General features: G+C 37.4%; 1 protein-coding gene across 1 annotated transcript in view; it reads left to right on the plus strand.

The window, feature by feature from the left end:
• Positions 1 to 15,399, plus strand: part of LOC145985911 (uncharacterized) — a 21,217-nt gene continuing 5,818 nt past the window's right edge. The window contains exon 1 of the mRNA XM_083120049.1: positions 1 to 284. Within this exon, the coding sequence (XP_082976175.1) occupies positions 243 to 284 (42 nt within the window). The 5' untranslated portion in view covers positions 1 to 242. The remainder of the gene's footprint in view (positions 285 to 15,399) is intronic.

Below are 15,399 nucleotides of genomic sequence, written 5' to 3' on the forward strand. Positions count from 1 at the left end.
GCCATTACTCTCGATTGCGTGGTTCCCTACCACATTTGTGTTCACGGCGGACGATTCCCAGGCTGTGTGGCAGACGTTAAGAGTTCGTCGCAGCACGGGTCTCAAATATTTACACAATGTGTTGTCAAGAATAGCCACATTCCAGAGTTCTGGCAATATGAAAATCAGACTGACGTTCACACCGTAGCCTAGTCGAAGGAGAGTGGGATATCTGTTTTGTAGATGTTTCGTAATATACCAGGATGGAGAATAACATCAAAGGTTTTCGTGGATTTGATCCCAAAGTAAGTAATTTTCTAAATATTGTGTTTGTAGTTTGTACAAATTAGTGGCGTGTCCAGTGAACGGTTGATGAGTGATTATGCCCCTCCCCTTTTTGTCTTAACTTTCCTAAGGGGCAAATAATAATATGTGAAAAAATTGTAAAATACCTAGATATTAGACCCAGATTTAGAGATGAAAATGTGATTTGAAATGTGGTAAAAATGTCAAGAAATATAACCATCTGACGAAACTTCGTCTAAAAGATATAACTGAAATTGTATGTAGGACGAGCATCACGATACAATTAGGCCAGGGCCTCAACCATATTACTATGTGCTAGAGTGACCACAATATTTTAACTCCAAAATGGGACATCCCAAGGAGATCCTGAAAATTCTTTTAAACCTAATTACAAAATTATTATTGTTATTACTACTATTATTATTTATTAAAGGATGGATCCATAAACCAAAATTGAAATATGAATTCCCGTTGTCAAAAGGTAGTTAATTATTATAATCTGGGTATGACTTGCATAGTGTTTCTGTCTGGTACCTTCTGATCAACCTTTGATGTTAGTCCTACGGTAAAGTTTAGGAGTGCCAGAAGTATTTATCAGAAGAACCAATCTTCTTGAGATCAACTTTATATTTCACCAACCGTTCATAAATTTTCCTGAAAACCTTACCCCAGGTATCTTGACACACACCGCGAGATTTGTCTTTTGAGTTTGTGTCAAGACGCAGAAACCCTAAATTCTTGTTGCAATTCCGTATTGTACATGTACGCTTCTTGGCCTATGCTCATTCACTTCTCTACAAATAACGGAACACACACAAAACAATACATCTTTTTTTTAGCATGAAATGTGTCTCAAATTTAGACTTCGTTTTCAAGGTAACGCCTACTTTTATCAAACGGGACAAGTAGTGGCTCTTTTAATAATATCGACGGGACGACCGGGACACGTCTCTGAAACGGGACTGCCCCGGTCAAAACGAGACGTATGGTCACATGTGGATATAATTATACACCGTGTGTTTCTTAGAGCAGTGCGTGTTTCTACTAGAACAATGATCAGCAAACAGTATCTTCATGAAACGTTACGTTTTATGCCAGCGTCAACTGTTGCTATCTAACCCTGGGCATACAATAGTTAGAAAGATCGAATTCTTTACACAGGAGCACGGGCCATGTTGCAACTTAGATTATCTCCAATTTGCCTTCCGTGAATATCGGTTTATCTCAATATGGAGAACTAGAAGACAAAAATTGCATGTTGATAAGTAAAACATAGTATATTTTGCATACAGGATGCTCCAAAAAAGGACTTGCACAACTTTGTAAGTGTATAAAAATTTATTTAGAAAAGTTACAAGAATTGTAATTTCTATGTGCATTAGTTCAGTGCTAACCGAAATTTTGCTATTTTCGCCTTTTCTTTTCTTTCTCTTCCTCCCGAACACAATTGCTAGATTAGCCAACAATTAAGGTATGGCTCCTTGAATATGTCTAACAATGGTTTTACGTTTCTGTTGTGTGTAGCAGATTTCTAAGTAGCCTCGTTGTTTCGCTGTTAAGACGATTTCGTCAAAACTGAATAAAAATTAATCGCTTTTGTGCTTTTGATTAAGTGTCAAGAATTTAGTCACTGAGATATTTCTTTTTCTTGCCCCTTGCGAAGGAAAATACTATCGGATATGGAAACACCACATGACAGGTTTGTTTCGAGACTCAATCTTGGTCACTTGTCAGCTCGTGAAATCACCACTTATATGGTCCATTTATGTTGGAAGATAAAAATTTGAATATTACAAATAAATAAAATGAAGAGTCATTTTTGTCTTAATCATATTCTATTGCTGAAAATGCAAGACTTGGACGTTTTATTCTCCATCCAAATGTCTGCTTCATTTTACAACTGCAGTCCTCCTCAGTACATGAACACCGCACCGATAAAGGACATACAAGTTCCAATGTACCGGAACTGTCTTGAGATAACCTTAGAGGTCAAACGTACACACCATCACGATAAGTGGCTTACTTTTAAACAAAAGGGATATTTCCATATGACTGCTGATTTTGTAATCTGTGTAAGTAAAACTAAATGAGTCTCTCCAGAATTTTCATGCAGAGTTCATATGCAACTTGCTTACATGCAATCCAGTGAAACCTCCCACACACCAAATCCTTCAAATATTTCGTTGGAAATAGTATATTTACTTCCTTAGCAGGATCAAACATCTTGTATAATAATTTGTAATATACTGAGAAATTCATCTTCAGGGCTTCTACCCCACACATTTTCGCCTTTTGATGATTACACTGACTGTGGATCTAGGCTCTAGGGCCTCCCCGAAGACGTAGTGGTAACGTCGCCGCCTTGTAATCAAGGGGTCCCGGGTTCGATCCATGGTAGTGGCATGTTTGTGGTTCGGTTCCCACTTTAAACTCGAGGTTCGGTCCCGATTAGCCTTTTGTGCATAAAGTGGACTTAAAAACAACAATTCAAATTCAAATCTAGGCCCCAAAGCCCCGTTAGACTGCAAGCATACAGTTCAGGGTGTGTCACGTGCAAGTGAGGTTCACATTTGGGTGCCTGGACACGTCACCTTTTACACCCCAGTAACTTTGCATACAGAACTCAAAATATATGAATTCAAGATTCATACATTTTTTTGGTGTATCAATTCACAGAGTTAAACGTGTAATTTTGGTTTCTTTCAAATGATCACGTCTGATCGCGCCAATTGTTGCATTTTTAGTACATCAAGCTGAGCAGCAGGTGATATCAGCACCTTCTAATGCATTTCGATACATCAAAAGTTCATAAGTGGCAGATTGTGGTACTAGACCAAAAAAAAAAAAGTGTCATATTTGTGGCAATTGACATTTTGCGTTCTGCGTGCATATAGGGCCCCGTATCTCCGTCACTACACGTGTGAGGTATCGTAACGACATCGTATCAAGTAAATCATGTGACGTAGTAGTCGGTGTCACCTTGAGGTGCACACATAGCCTCTTAGAGTGCGAGCTTGCGTCGAAGCTCTTCTGCAGCCGCTTCGATTCTCTCATCAATACCACTCCCAAATGGCGTAGCACATGTTCTCCAAAGCCGAAATGCAAAGAACACAATGTACACACTGAAGCAGATTTTCAGTACGACATTCACACGTGCGAGATAAAACAGCGACAGCATTAAATAGTGATGTTGATCAGGCACGTATCTAGAAATATATTTCCGGGGGAGGAGGGTCCGGACCCCAAGTGTTTCAGGAATAAAAATTATAATAATAAATTAAAACAACTATATTATAATTATATTAAATTAATACTAATTGATATATATAAATTAAATAATATTATTTTGTTATTTTTACATGAATAGGTAGAAAGACCGGATAAGAATTATTCACTATCTAGCTTACTTGTAAGATCGGCATAATTTGTATAAAAACAAATGCCCCGGCAAAGAAATTAATGTTAAATAAATGAATAATTGAATATATATATTGAATAACGAAAATGGATGTTAGATCAAGTTGGCGGAAAGTAAAGTTCCTGATTAATATTTTATGTTTATTATCATAAGTAGTAGTGTGCAAACATAAATCTTTGGTATTGTTCTTCTAAGTGCAGATTATTATAAAATATAATTTGTCATTTCTGCCCTTCCTCCAATGTATATTATGTCAGCATCACTCCCTTATCTGACACCCTCTATGAAGAGGCCGAATTGGAAATAAACTACTACCTGTATGCTCAGACCTTTTTTTTTTCTTCTTTTTTTTTCCAGTACTTACGTTTTTAGCCATCATGACTACATAACAATATTTTTCATGTTATCCACAGTAAAACTCTGCCTTTTGTCTGTGCGGGTCACCTTATATTATGAAAATGGTCATTCAACAGAAGCATTGTCAGTGGTGCAAATTTGAATACCGAAACGTTACTTCGCAAGGCGTGAATGCCACAAAGCACCGAACTGACGCGAAAGTAAGCAAGACCACACGGATCAGAAGTTTGCACTTTGAACCATGCAAGTAAAAGTGGCGCCCGACATTTTGCTTTGTTTAGAGCTTTGAAAAAACATTATGGAATTGGAGGGAGAGAAATCGACAGAAAGTGTGTTTCAAACACGTTAGACATTGAATTTTTCGTCACCAAACAGAGTAAATACTTCTGTATGATATAAAGATCCTGAATAATCTTTAAAAGGTATAAAAACTTTAAAAAAGGTTTGATTTAGACGCATAAACCTAAAATAGGCTAAGTTCTAAAAAGTAAAATAGGTTATATTAGGCACTATAAAACTTCATCAGTTGTTGTGTTATTTCTTATTTGCCTGCAAATGAAAAAATAGGTTAAAAATTTAAAATCCGAGGTCTAATTATAAGTCTCACGCAGCACAGATTGCGTTGTCATACATCCGGAAATAACTTTTTACGGGCATTTTTATAACGTATAACGTATGAAAACAAAAGAAAGAAAAAATGCAAGGGTCACTCGCCTCAAGTCTTGAGGCGAGTGACCCTTGCATTTTTTCTTTCTTTTGTTTTCATACGTTATACGTTATAAAAATGCCCGTAAAAAGTTATTTCCGGATGTATGACAACGCAATCTGTGCTGCGTGAGTTTACTTCCCCCTAAGCAATAACCTCAATTGCTTCCGCTTCAAACATTGCATGGGAACAGAAGCGTGTCTTTCTGTGTAATACGGAGGCTATAATGAAGGTGGAGAGCAGATAATTTCTCTCTCTCTCTCTCTCTCTCTCTTCGTTAGTTCTTTTATTTATTTATTTCTTTTTACATATATTTTTCTTTTCCCTCTGTTTCTCTCTATTTCATTCATTTACTGTTCTTCCTTTTCTTTTTCATTCTTTCTTACACTATTCGTATATCTTCCTCTTTCTTTCTTTTACTGTATCTCTATTTCTTTGTTCTTTCTTTCACTGTTTCTCTGTTTCTTTTTCTTCCTTTCTTTCACTGTTTCTCTATTTTTCTCTTTGTTTCTCTGTTTCTAATATCTTCCTTCTATTCTTTTCCTTCTCTCTTTCCTCTCATCTTTCTATATTCCTACGTTTCTCTATATTTCTTTCGTTCTCACCTTCTTCCTTCTTCAGTTTTTATCTCTTTTTCTCCTTTTCATTCTCTTCATTCTAAGTTATTCTTCTCAGTTTTTATCCCTCTACGTGTGTTATTCTTGATGTATAATTGTGGGTGAGGAAACGGATGGACTATGCGTTAGCAGTACCAATAACAATATACTACCGTTAAAATGTAACATTTTCCTTATAATTATAATTTACTAAAATGAGACGCAGCCGGTTTTCCCCGTGATCACAAATGGATTCACGTGGTGGAAGAGGAAGTTGGTAACCGCTTCGAATATCAAACATATACAAGAACAAATTTTCAATTTAAATTAAATATTGAAATAACAAGAAGATATTCAACCAGAGAGAGGAGGTTACCCTCCGCCCCACTACAAGTACTACCACTTTGCGTTTAGATTAACCGTTGTGGGATGATGATAAGATCAGAGTCCTGATGGCGCAGTGGCAATAACGCTCGCAAAGTTATCCGTAGGCAAATCACAGAAAAAAAAATACCGTGTCTGTTTATATAGTATTAACAGTTATTTCACTGTTAATGGTTAAGTTTTTAAAAATACAGGGCTAGCATAAATGATTCATTCGTTTTGAAAAGGCTATATTTTCAAAAGTATTACACGTACACACATGAAAGATATATGAAAAGAACCACAAACTCACCAAGTTTATACACCCTCTACAAATGTTCGATATGTGCCCCTTTGGTTACACGACACACGTCCAGACGATACTCGAGCTCATTCCATACATTTTGTAGCATAGTCCTTTCAATGGTCTGCACTGCAGCACTGATGCGTTCTTTGAGCTCGACTAAGGATTGCGGTCCTTAACGTACCCCCACAGGAAGAAGTCTCAGGGCGTTAAATCAGGAGATCTGGGAGGCCAGGGGAACAAAGATAGGTCATCCTCACAAATACGCCCAATCCAGCGATGCGGAAGTTCATCGTTTAGGTAGTCACGAACTGGGATGTTCCAATGAGAGGGGGGGGGGTCTTGTTGGAAGACAAAATCCCTGAAGTCAGCACTGAGGTAACATTTACCGATCACAGTTTGCTCAGCGAAGAAAAACGGCCCATACATCTTTGTTTGTGACACTGCACAGAAAACATTCAGCTTTGGCAAGATAATGATCTCGTGTTGCCATCTGAAATACACAATGCAAACTTGGTGAGTTTGTGGTTCTTTTCATATATCTTTCATGTGTAATGCTTTTGAAAATATAGCCTTTTCAAAACGAATGAATCATTTATGCTAGCCCTGTACATTTATGGTGCACCGAACTGCAATTTATAATCACTATCTATCTCTAAACAAACATGCCTCGTTCTGGATCATTAACAACTTCATTTGATGTGCAACTTGAGAAACTTCTAATGAGTAAATCGATAAGAAAAGAACGAGGATAGATGCATCAACTTATCACAAAAGGTATGAGACCGCCTGAGACAGATTTTTATAAATAGGTTAAATATTAACCAAAAATTTTGAGAGCATTACATGTATGCGAATTGCTCCACGTATATATATTTTTTCTTAATTCATTTAGGCTGCTTCAAAACTCGTGTCCAGAAAAGAAGGAAGTATTTGCACATATCGCAACTTCCTTATTGGCCTAGATTTTCTAAAAAATATATAGAGTGCAGAAAACGATGGTAATATACAGGGCTCGAAAAATCTCGGTCGCCAGGTTGCCATGGCGACTAAAAATTTCAGCCTGGCGACTGTGATCTTATGCTGCAATATGTACGAAATTTTGATGATTCTAAGTTAAAATTGCAGTACAGCGTAAGTTAGCAATTTCTTTTATCAACGTTGTGAACATTCCATAGATTCAGTAACAATTTCTTACTCATTGTCCCCCATTTCCTGCTTTCTCAAATGATTTAGCGATGCTCAGCTTCTTATACAGAATGTTTCAAAAGTCGCACAACCCAAATTTTGAAAATGTATATCATGAAAACCGTAAGAGATATTTACACCGGGTTTTCTACATTATAAAGCCTCATCCATTGAGATATTTTTCGTTGCATAAAATTATCAGTTTACGCCATACAAAAAATTAAATAAATTAATAACTGGCGGAAGGCAGGGTTAAAATTTTTCCAGAAATGAACTTTTGAGTGAGAAAAATATCTAAGAAATTATAGAAGGATCATTAATTAGATGTCTGATGACTGACACCATGTCAATCTATCATTTACGACCAATATTGGTTATGTGCAATATTTGATGTATTTTTGACGGACGATTTTATGGTTTGAGTGAAAAAGTTACATTTTTTGGGACATATCTCCGTAGATGGAAACACAAGCAGGTCGAAATATTGTCAACAGACGCATGAAACATGTGCCTAAGTATTGGCCATACATTATACATGAAAAATCATAAATCAAGATTTTGTGTCGAAATTGAACTCTTGAGAGAATTGTAGACTTACCCTGGTTATCCTGAATTCTCTTCGCTCTCTTTCGCCGCTACTGTGTCTGTTTTTTTAAAATTGATTCAGCATGGCGTATACATTGGAGCAGCGTGTGTGCTTTGCTGAAGAGTATTTTACTACTGATTCTTACATTCATGTGCAAGAAGTTTTCAAAGAAAAATCCCCTGCTTCTGCCGTACCTCACAAAGCAACTGTGTTACGACAAGTCAAACACCAACAAATGATCCCACAAATTGTCAAGAGTTGGTATTTATTGTTGAAAATCAATTCTCAGATGTTCTCTTCAAATTAACAATGTTTCTTTAAATAATGTAATTGCTTTTATTTGGATAAATGCTAAAATAAATTTATTAACCCAGTGATAGCCTAGATGATCAGTTTAGTGCAGTTTAAATATCTCTTACGTTTTCATGATATACATTTTCAAAGCTTGGGTTGTGTGACTTTTGAAACAATCAGTAGTATGCACAATTGCTAGTAGGTGGTTTCCTGGCGCCTGATTTTCAGAGTTAGCGCCTAGCTTTGAAGAAAATTTTTCGAGCACTGGTAATATATAGAACTGATTGCAAAGAAGGAAAATGGTCCTTCTCTCTTTACTGCCCTACCCACCTTACAAAATATATGGGCGCATCACTGCTGAAAACAAAACAAACGCCATTACTCAAAAGAACTGCTTGAATATTATGTAATTCTCCGATCTTCCAATCGGAATAGTGTCAAATATAAATTTTGCAAGGCGATATCCCATTGCCTAATTTCTTTGAAATGATAAAACACAAAGGAAACTGTCAAATAACACCCTTGTTCTTAACACCCTTGTTCTTAACACCCTTGTTCTTAACTTCGTTATATTAAAAAAAATCGTTCTAACAAAGAAATGCTATTGTTCCAGAGCTCTGTTCTAAACAGAATAGCCTTTGCTTTCTTGTTTGACATTCTGGGCCAACTGACTGATAAAAACCGGTGATACACAACTTGCTACACAACTTGCCGTCACTTGTAAACACTGTGTTGGACTCATTGATAAAAACAGAGCCTTTCGTTGACTAGAATTCTGTCCCTGAGTGTATCTGATTCCTTTGTCAAGTTGCCAAGTAATATGCAAGAAGCCCGACCCTGTGGCCGAGTTTGTCGACCTCCGTGGCGAAGTGGGTAACAGAGCGCGCTACAACACCAGGGGTTCTGGGTTCGAGTCCCGGGTAAGGCATGGGTATTTGTGTTCGTCCAGTTGATAAGAAACAAAGAAAAATGTAAGAATTGAAAAGTGTAAATGTGAGAAAAAGAGTGAATGGTGGGGAATACCTCCGTGTAGGGGGTATTACCTTTAAAAAAAAAAAAAAAGTGGTTAGCACTTTGCGCTGCGACGCCAAGGGTCCCGGGTTCGAATCCCGGTCGGGCTTGGTTGTTTGTGAATGTCCATTCATCAATTTCATCATTTCATCACTCATCCCCATCTTCGCAAATTAGCCAAGATGCACAAAACGCGATGTAAAATAAACTAAATCAATCAATCAATCAATAATATGCAAGAAACTGCTGGGTTTCGTTAGAGGGGGGAAGTGGCCTAATTTGGAGAGCCGTTTATTTATTTATTGAACACAACAGGCGAATACCCAATTACAATGTTCTACATAATTGAGTATAAACTACAAAAGAAATATAGATTTACAAAAATTGCGTTCATGTCTACATTGTTCACATTTATTCTTCCCTACTTTGAATAGCTTTCTTGAAGGTATCAATAGGCATGTGAAATATACAGTATGTAATATTGTTATTCGTACACATAGAATTTCCGAGGAGAAAATGTCATATCTACTAGTAAATATAATCATTTTGATATATACCTGGAAATTAATGTTAATGAATGTTTCACCAACAAATGTCAATAAAAATGTATGTTCAAAGTGTATAAACAGAGTATATAATTTGTGTGAAAAGAGAAAAACACGTTGTTTCATGCAACGTTGTTATTCGTACAGGCAAGAGTTTTAATCTTCCTCGCATACAGCGCCACTGCTATTCGGGCGATTTCGTACAGTTTGCAACTTCGTAACAAGTTTGAACATGCAGGCGCTCCCCGTCAAGCGGTATGCTGGCGTAGGTATTGTTGTAGGCCTGTCGTCTATCTATCAGCATGTTCAAAATGGGCAAGGTGAAGGAACTTAGTTCCGATCTGAAGGATGTTGTTATAAGTTTGGCCCTTAGAGGTTATTCGTTAAGAAAAATTGGACAAACAGTCAATAAATCACACTATACAGTTCAATACATAGTAAACAAATTTAGAGAGGAAGGTTCAACACAGAATGCGCCGAGAAAACCAAAAGAGAGACGGTTGAATAAACGTGATGAACGCTTTATTTTAAAACGAGTGCGAGAAAACCCCCGACTAAGTGTTCCTCAGTTACGACCGTTAGTAGAAAATGTTGCTGGCAAGATGATGTCCGATCAAACTGTCCGACGTGCCTTGTGAAAGCATGGATATCATGGCAGAATACCATGGAAGAGGCCGTATGTAAATAAGGTGAATCGCAGGAATAGACTTTCATTCGCGAAAGAGCACATCCACAAGGACCATGAATTTTGGGATAGTGTCGTATGGTCAGACGAGTCCAAGATTAATATATACGGGTCAGATGGGATAAATAGAGTCTGGAGAAAATCAAATAAAGACAATGATCACATTAACACAGTTCCAACAGTTAAACACGGTGGTGGGTCATTAATGATTTGGGGTTGTATATCGTCCAAAGGTGTTGGTACCATCCAGTTTATTGATGGTATAATGGATGCATATGTTTATTTGGACATATTGAAGAACAATGTAAAGCAGAGTGCCCAAAAAATGGGCATGCCGCCTATCTACAGATTCCAAGACAATGACAGTAAGCATAAGGCGCAAGTTAACATGAATTGGCTAATATGGAATGTGTCCAAACTACTACAAACACCAGCTCAAAGTCCAGACTTAAATCCCATTGAGCATTTATGGGCAATTTTGAAGAGGCGAGTCCATAAAGCAGGCGTCAAGTCCAAACCAAGAGTTGAAAACTGTTGTGGAAGCCGAGTGGAATAAAACAAGCTCTGAAACATGTCGGAAACTGGATAATTCTATGAAGTACAGGTGTCAAGCAGTAATTAAAGCCAAAGGATACGCATCATAGTATTAGAACTGTCAGTCAATTTGCTCTGAATATACTTTTTTCTTTTATATTATTAAATGTACGAATAGAAAAGTTGTACAAAAATGGCATGTCTCTCTTTCAGTTTCTCTTAATTTATTATTGTCATTGGTTATACAGAATTTAGGTAATGTTTTATGTGTGGTTTACTTATTATGTTCCATCTTCTGTTACTACAGTAAAAGAGGCCCCATTTGGATCGTGTCTTGGAGATAGGAACACGTATGTTTATTATATTATTCTTCATGATTTTGTACAAGAAACAGAGTATCTTCCTTCTTTTGTTAAGGCAGGTTGTGGTATTTACATAAGGAAGTGTATGATTCTTATCGGGGATAGTATATGTCTGTTTCTTTGTTAAGTGGCGTACCTTACGAATTTAGACTGTAGCATTTCTATTTTATGTGTGTACTTTTTGTCCTGAGCAGCCTATATTTCTGTTGCATATTCTACGTTGCTTCGACTAAGGCGTTAAATATTATTTTCATTATTTCTTTGTTCATAAACTCTTTACTCATTCTAATTGCGTATCCTAGGTTTCTGTGTGCCTCATTTACGACCCTTTCAATATGTGTGTTGTTTATCGTTTTCTTAAGGCACTGATATCCACCAAGGCAAAAGGTTACACAGAACATTCTAGAGAAGTCTCAAGTAAGAATATTTACCTTTGATTGATGTGAAACTTTTATAGACATCGCAGCATTAGAAATTGTTTCAAGATCGTCATTAGGAAAAGTCATAACGTGATAGCCAATATGGTGATAACTGTTCCGGTTTGACAAGTAGCTCCAGTGTTGCCACAACCATAAAACACAATTCCACTTTTAACGGTGGAAAATTTCCCCTTCCATCCTAAATTCCCTTCATCTTAGAACCATTAAATAGTAAACTATTATTAGTAATAGTTTACAATTTAATGGTAGATTTAGTACTATTTGTATAGACTCATAGAAAACATTGATACACAGAAATATTAGAATAGATAAGATTGATTGATTTGGTGTTTTAAGTCCACTTTATGCACAATAAGGCTAATCGGGACTGGACCTACAGTTTAAAGTGGGATCCGAACCACTATGTGCCTCAATCGGGTATCGAACCCTGGACCCCTTGATTACAAGGCGACGACGCTACCATTGCGCCATCGGGGAGGCCCTAGAATAGGTAAGAGTAAGAAGAGAGTAACAAATAAGGTTCATGAAGATTATTGATAGTAAATTTTACATAGAAGTATGGAAAATCATAAACATTAGGTTTACACTAATTACCTTTTTACAATAATTTTAAAAGTTAGATGATAATTGGAAGATATTAAAAGCTTCAAAGAAAATTTTATTTTTATTCTTGGTTGGTTTTTTTTCGGGGGAAGAGGAAAACTTACATAACGGAATGAGCAAAATGTATTTTACACTCTGATAAGTTTAAATTTAATCTCATACAGATATATTCTAATTTTCCTCAAATTTTGATATTTTTCATTAAATTTTTCTTTCTCCTTTTCACCTAAAATTCTACCCAATTTTTTCTGTATAAAGGAAAGTTTCCTTTGATGTGGAAACACTAGGTAGCTCTGAAAACAAGCTTGAGAGATGTGAATTCACACGTACAGCTTGTACACAAGTTCTCGGAGATGACTTGACAGTGTTACCATCTACATATTTAAAGTGCTGCAGTACGACACACACTTGCTAGTACCTATGATATAAAAATTGGTTAAAATATTTATCACCTCACAAAAATATGAAATAAGCTCTTCATTTCTAATCTAGCTTAATTTTCATTTCTCTCAATTACCAGAAATCAGAACAATCCACAACCGGCCCCGTGGCAGAGTGGTTATCACATCGCGGTACGACGCCAGGGGTCCTGTGTTCGAATCCCGACCTGGGCATGGATATTTGTGAGTGTCCATTCATCAATTTCATCATATCATCACTCGTCCCCATCTTCGCAAATTAGCCAAAAAGTGGCACAAAAAACGAAGTAAAATAAAGCAAATCAAAGAAACAATCAATCAGAACAATCCACTGAACTGATTCCAGGTAGCAAATTGCACTGCGCTGTAACACTGAGTAGGTGGCCCTCGATTTTCAAATTTATGGCTATATGGTGAGATCTATGCCCAAGGGCAGGAAAATGGCCAGGATGGTATATGGGGGCTGTGGAGGTAGGGACCTACAAGTTCAAGATCTCGGCCAATTGTGATGGTGATGTGATCAGCACCACACTCCGGCTGCATTTATCCCAAAGGTACCCGTTTATTAGAGGCTGAATTAACTCCACATGCTCTCAATGCAGGGACATTCCTGGAAAAATTCCCACCTAAAATCACTCACACTGCCAGGTCTCCCGCGTGGCAGTCAGACACCCTACCGACTGGACCACCGCTGCTCTTTGAAATCTGAGGTGTTAAAGAAATGAAGACTAAAATTGGTAAACGCTGTAAGTGCCACAATAATTCAAACACCGTTTTCCACGCTAAACTGTGAAATGTGCCATGCTTTGTAATGTGATAAACGTGAAATGTGGCTGGTAGCCCTCTAAGTACTTCAAAGGGCGTGTAAAGAGGTCACTAGCGTGCACGTTCTTACGGGCTGATGTGCGGAACGATGCGATTTCCCAACACTTTCGCTTTTGGCATTTACAACGTTTACCACTTTTAGTCCTCAAATATGTAAAATACGGAATGATAATTGTCCAACTTTAGGTTCGCGTAGTGACTGTAAAATGACACTTTTTCTCCGTCACGTACGAAGCACAATCTAATTAGTTTCCACATATTTCGCATGGAAGCTTGTGACCCGGTGGAGGTACATAGTGCTTCGGATCCCACTTTAAACTGTAGGTACAGTCCCGATTAGCCTTACTGTGCATAAAGTGGACTTAAAACACCAACTCAATGGACGTTTTGATATATATATATATATATATATACTTATTACTAAGTTTAAACAGAACAGCCAACCGTTTACACAATTCTCATCCATCGGTTAGGCAAGAAGTGGAGAATTTTTCGCGCTTAGTCTTTAGAACTAATATTTCAAAAATATTTCGAGAGAGTTTGAATCCTCCCCTCCCCCCAAAAGAAAACCCTCTCTGCACGCCCTTGATCTGAGAAAATATATTGTGTTACAATAACGTAATCTTGAAACCCTCGACACTCACACAGCCTGACATTCAAGAAATGCCCATGAGTGAAGCGTATAAGTTTTTACAAGCGGTTAAGCGAATGTGTTAAACATTATCAACCGTTTCAGAACAGCGCTCCCCATAATTCTGTGTAAGTACTTGCAAATAGCGAATGTGCGGCAGTATCAACGCGTTCGTAGCCTCGGTGCATAGTATCGATCAGAAGAAGTAAATTGTTGGAAATAAACAAGTCATTATATCGAACGTTTCAATGTTGCCACATATCATATTACACAATGACTTCAATTACAACTTTACTTGGTTCGGATTGGCACAGTGGCGTATTTAAGGACCGACTATTGGACTTGTGCTCCCCGAAATGTCTTCTTCTTACATTTTCTTTCAACTAGGGAATGGACTCGCATATGCTGATACTAGTGAAGGATAAGAAAGAATGAAGAGACAAATACAGATACGCATAATATGTATTTATCAGAAAATAAGTTGGCCTCCCTGATGGCGCAGTGGTAACGTCATCGGCTTGTAATCAAGGGGTCCTGGGTTCGATACCCGGTGGAGGCACAAGTAGTTCGGATCCCTCTTTAAACTGTAGGTCCGATCCCGATTAGCCTTACTGTACATAAAGTGGACTTAAAACATCAAATCAATCAGTCAGAAAATAAGTTGGATGGGGCACGTGGAAAGGATGGAGAAAGGAAGTTTATCCATGAGTATGTTAGATGGAAACATGTATTCGGTTAGGGGAAGTGGAAGTCCCCAACTGAGACGGTTAAGTAAATTGAGGAAGTGTCTGAAGAGATGAGAATCATAGGTGGTCAGGTGAAAATTAAAAACAGAAAGTAAAAAGAGGAGTATTGCAGAGGACTGTAGTGCCGCATGACATGATAGGTGAGGTATACAATAAATTAATGTAGTTATATTTAAGCTCACGACTTGCTGCGATCGTCATTACAATAAATTATCTGTTATTATTGTAGCCACGCTGTTACGATATTCTACCATTACAATTTAATATCCTGCTTGTTAAATTACACTTTTAGATAATCGCGACGATGAGAACGAGTGATAATTAGATGAAATTCTTGAGGTGACTCACAAGTAACACCCATTTTAGGTCCGGGACTCGAACCCGAGAACTTTGACTGAGAGTCTAAAAGTCGACCATTTAAAGCGCTCGGCCACCGAGCCGGCGGACCGTAGTTTGTGAAAGAAATATAAAGAGAAAAGACAAAGATGTAAATTTCTTCAT

Source organism: Lepisma saccharinum, chromosome 3, assembly GCF_977018435.1.
Source record: "Lepisma saccharinum chromosome 3, izLepSacc3.1, whole genome shotgun sequence".
Taxonomy (NCBI): Eukaryota; Metazoa; Arthropoda; class Insecta; order Zygentoma; family Lepismatidae; genus Lepisma; species Lepisma saccharinum.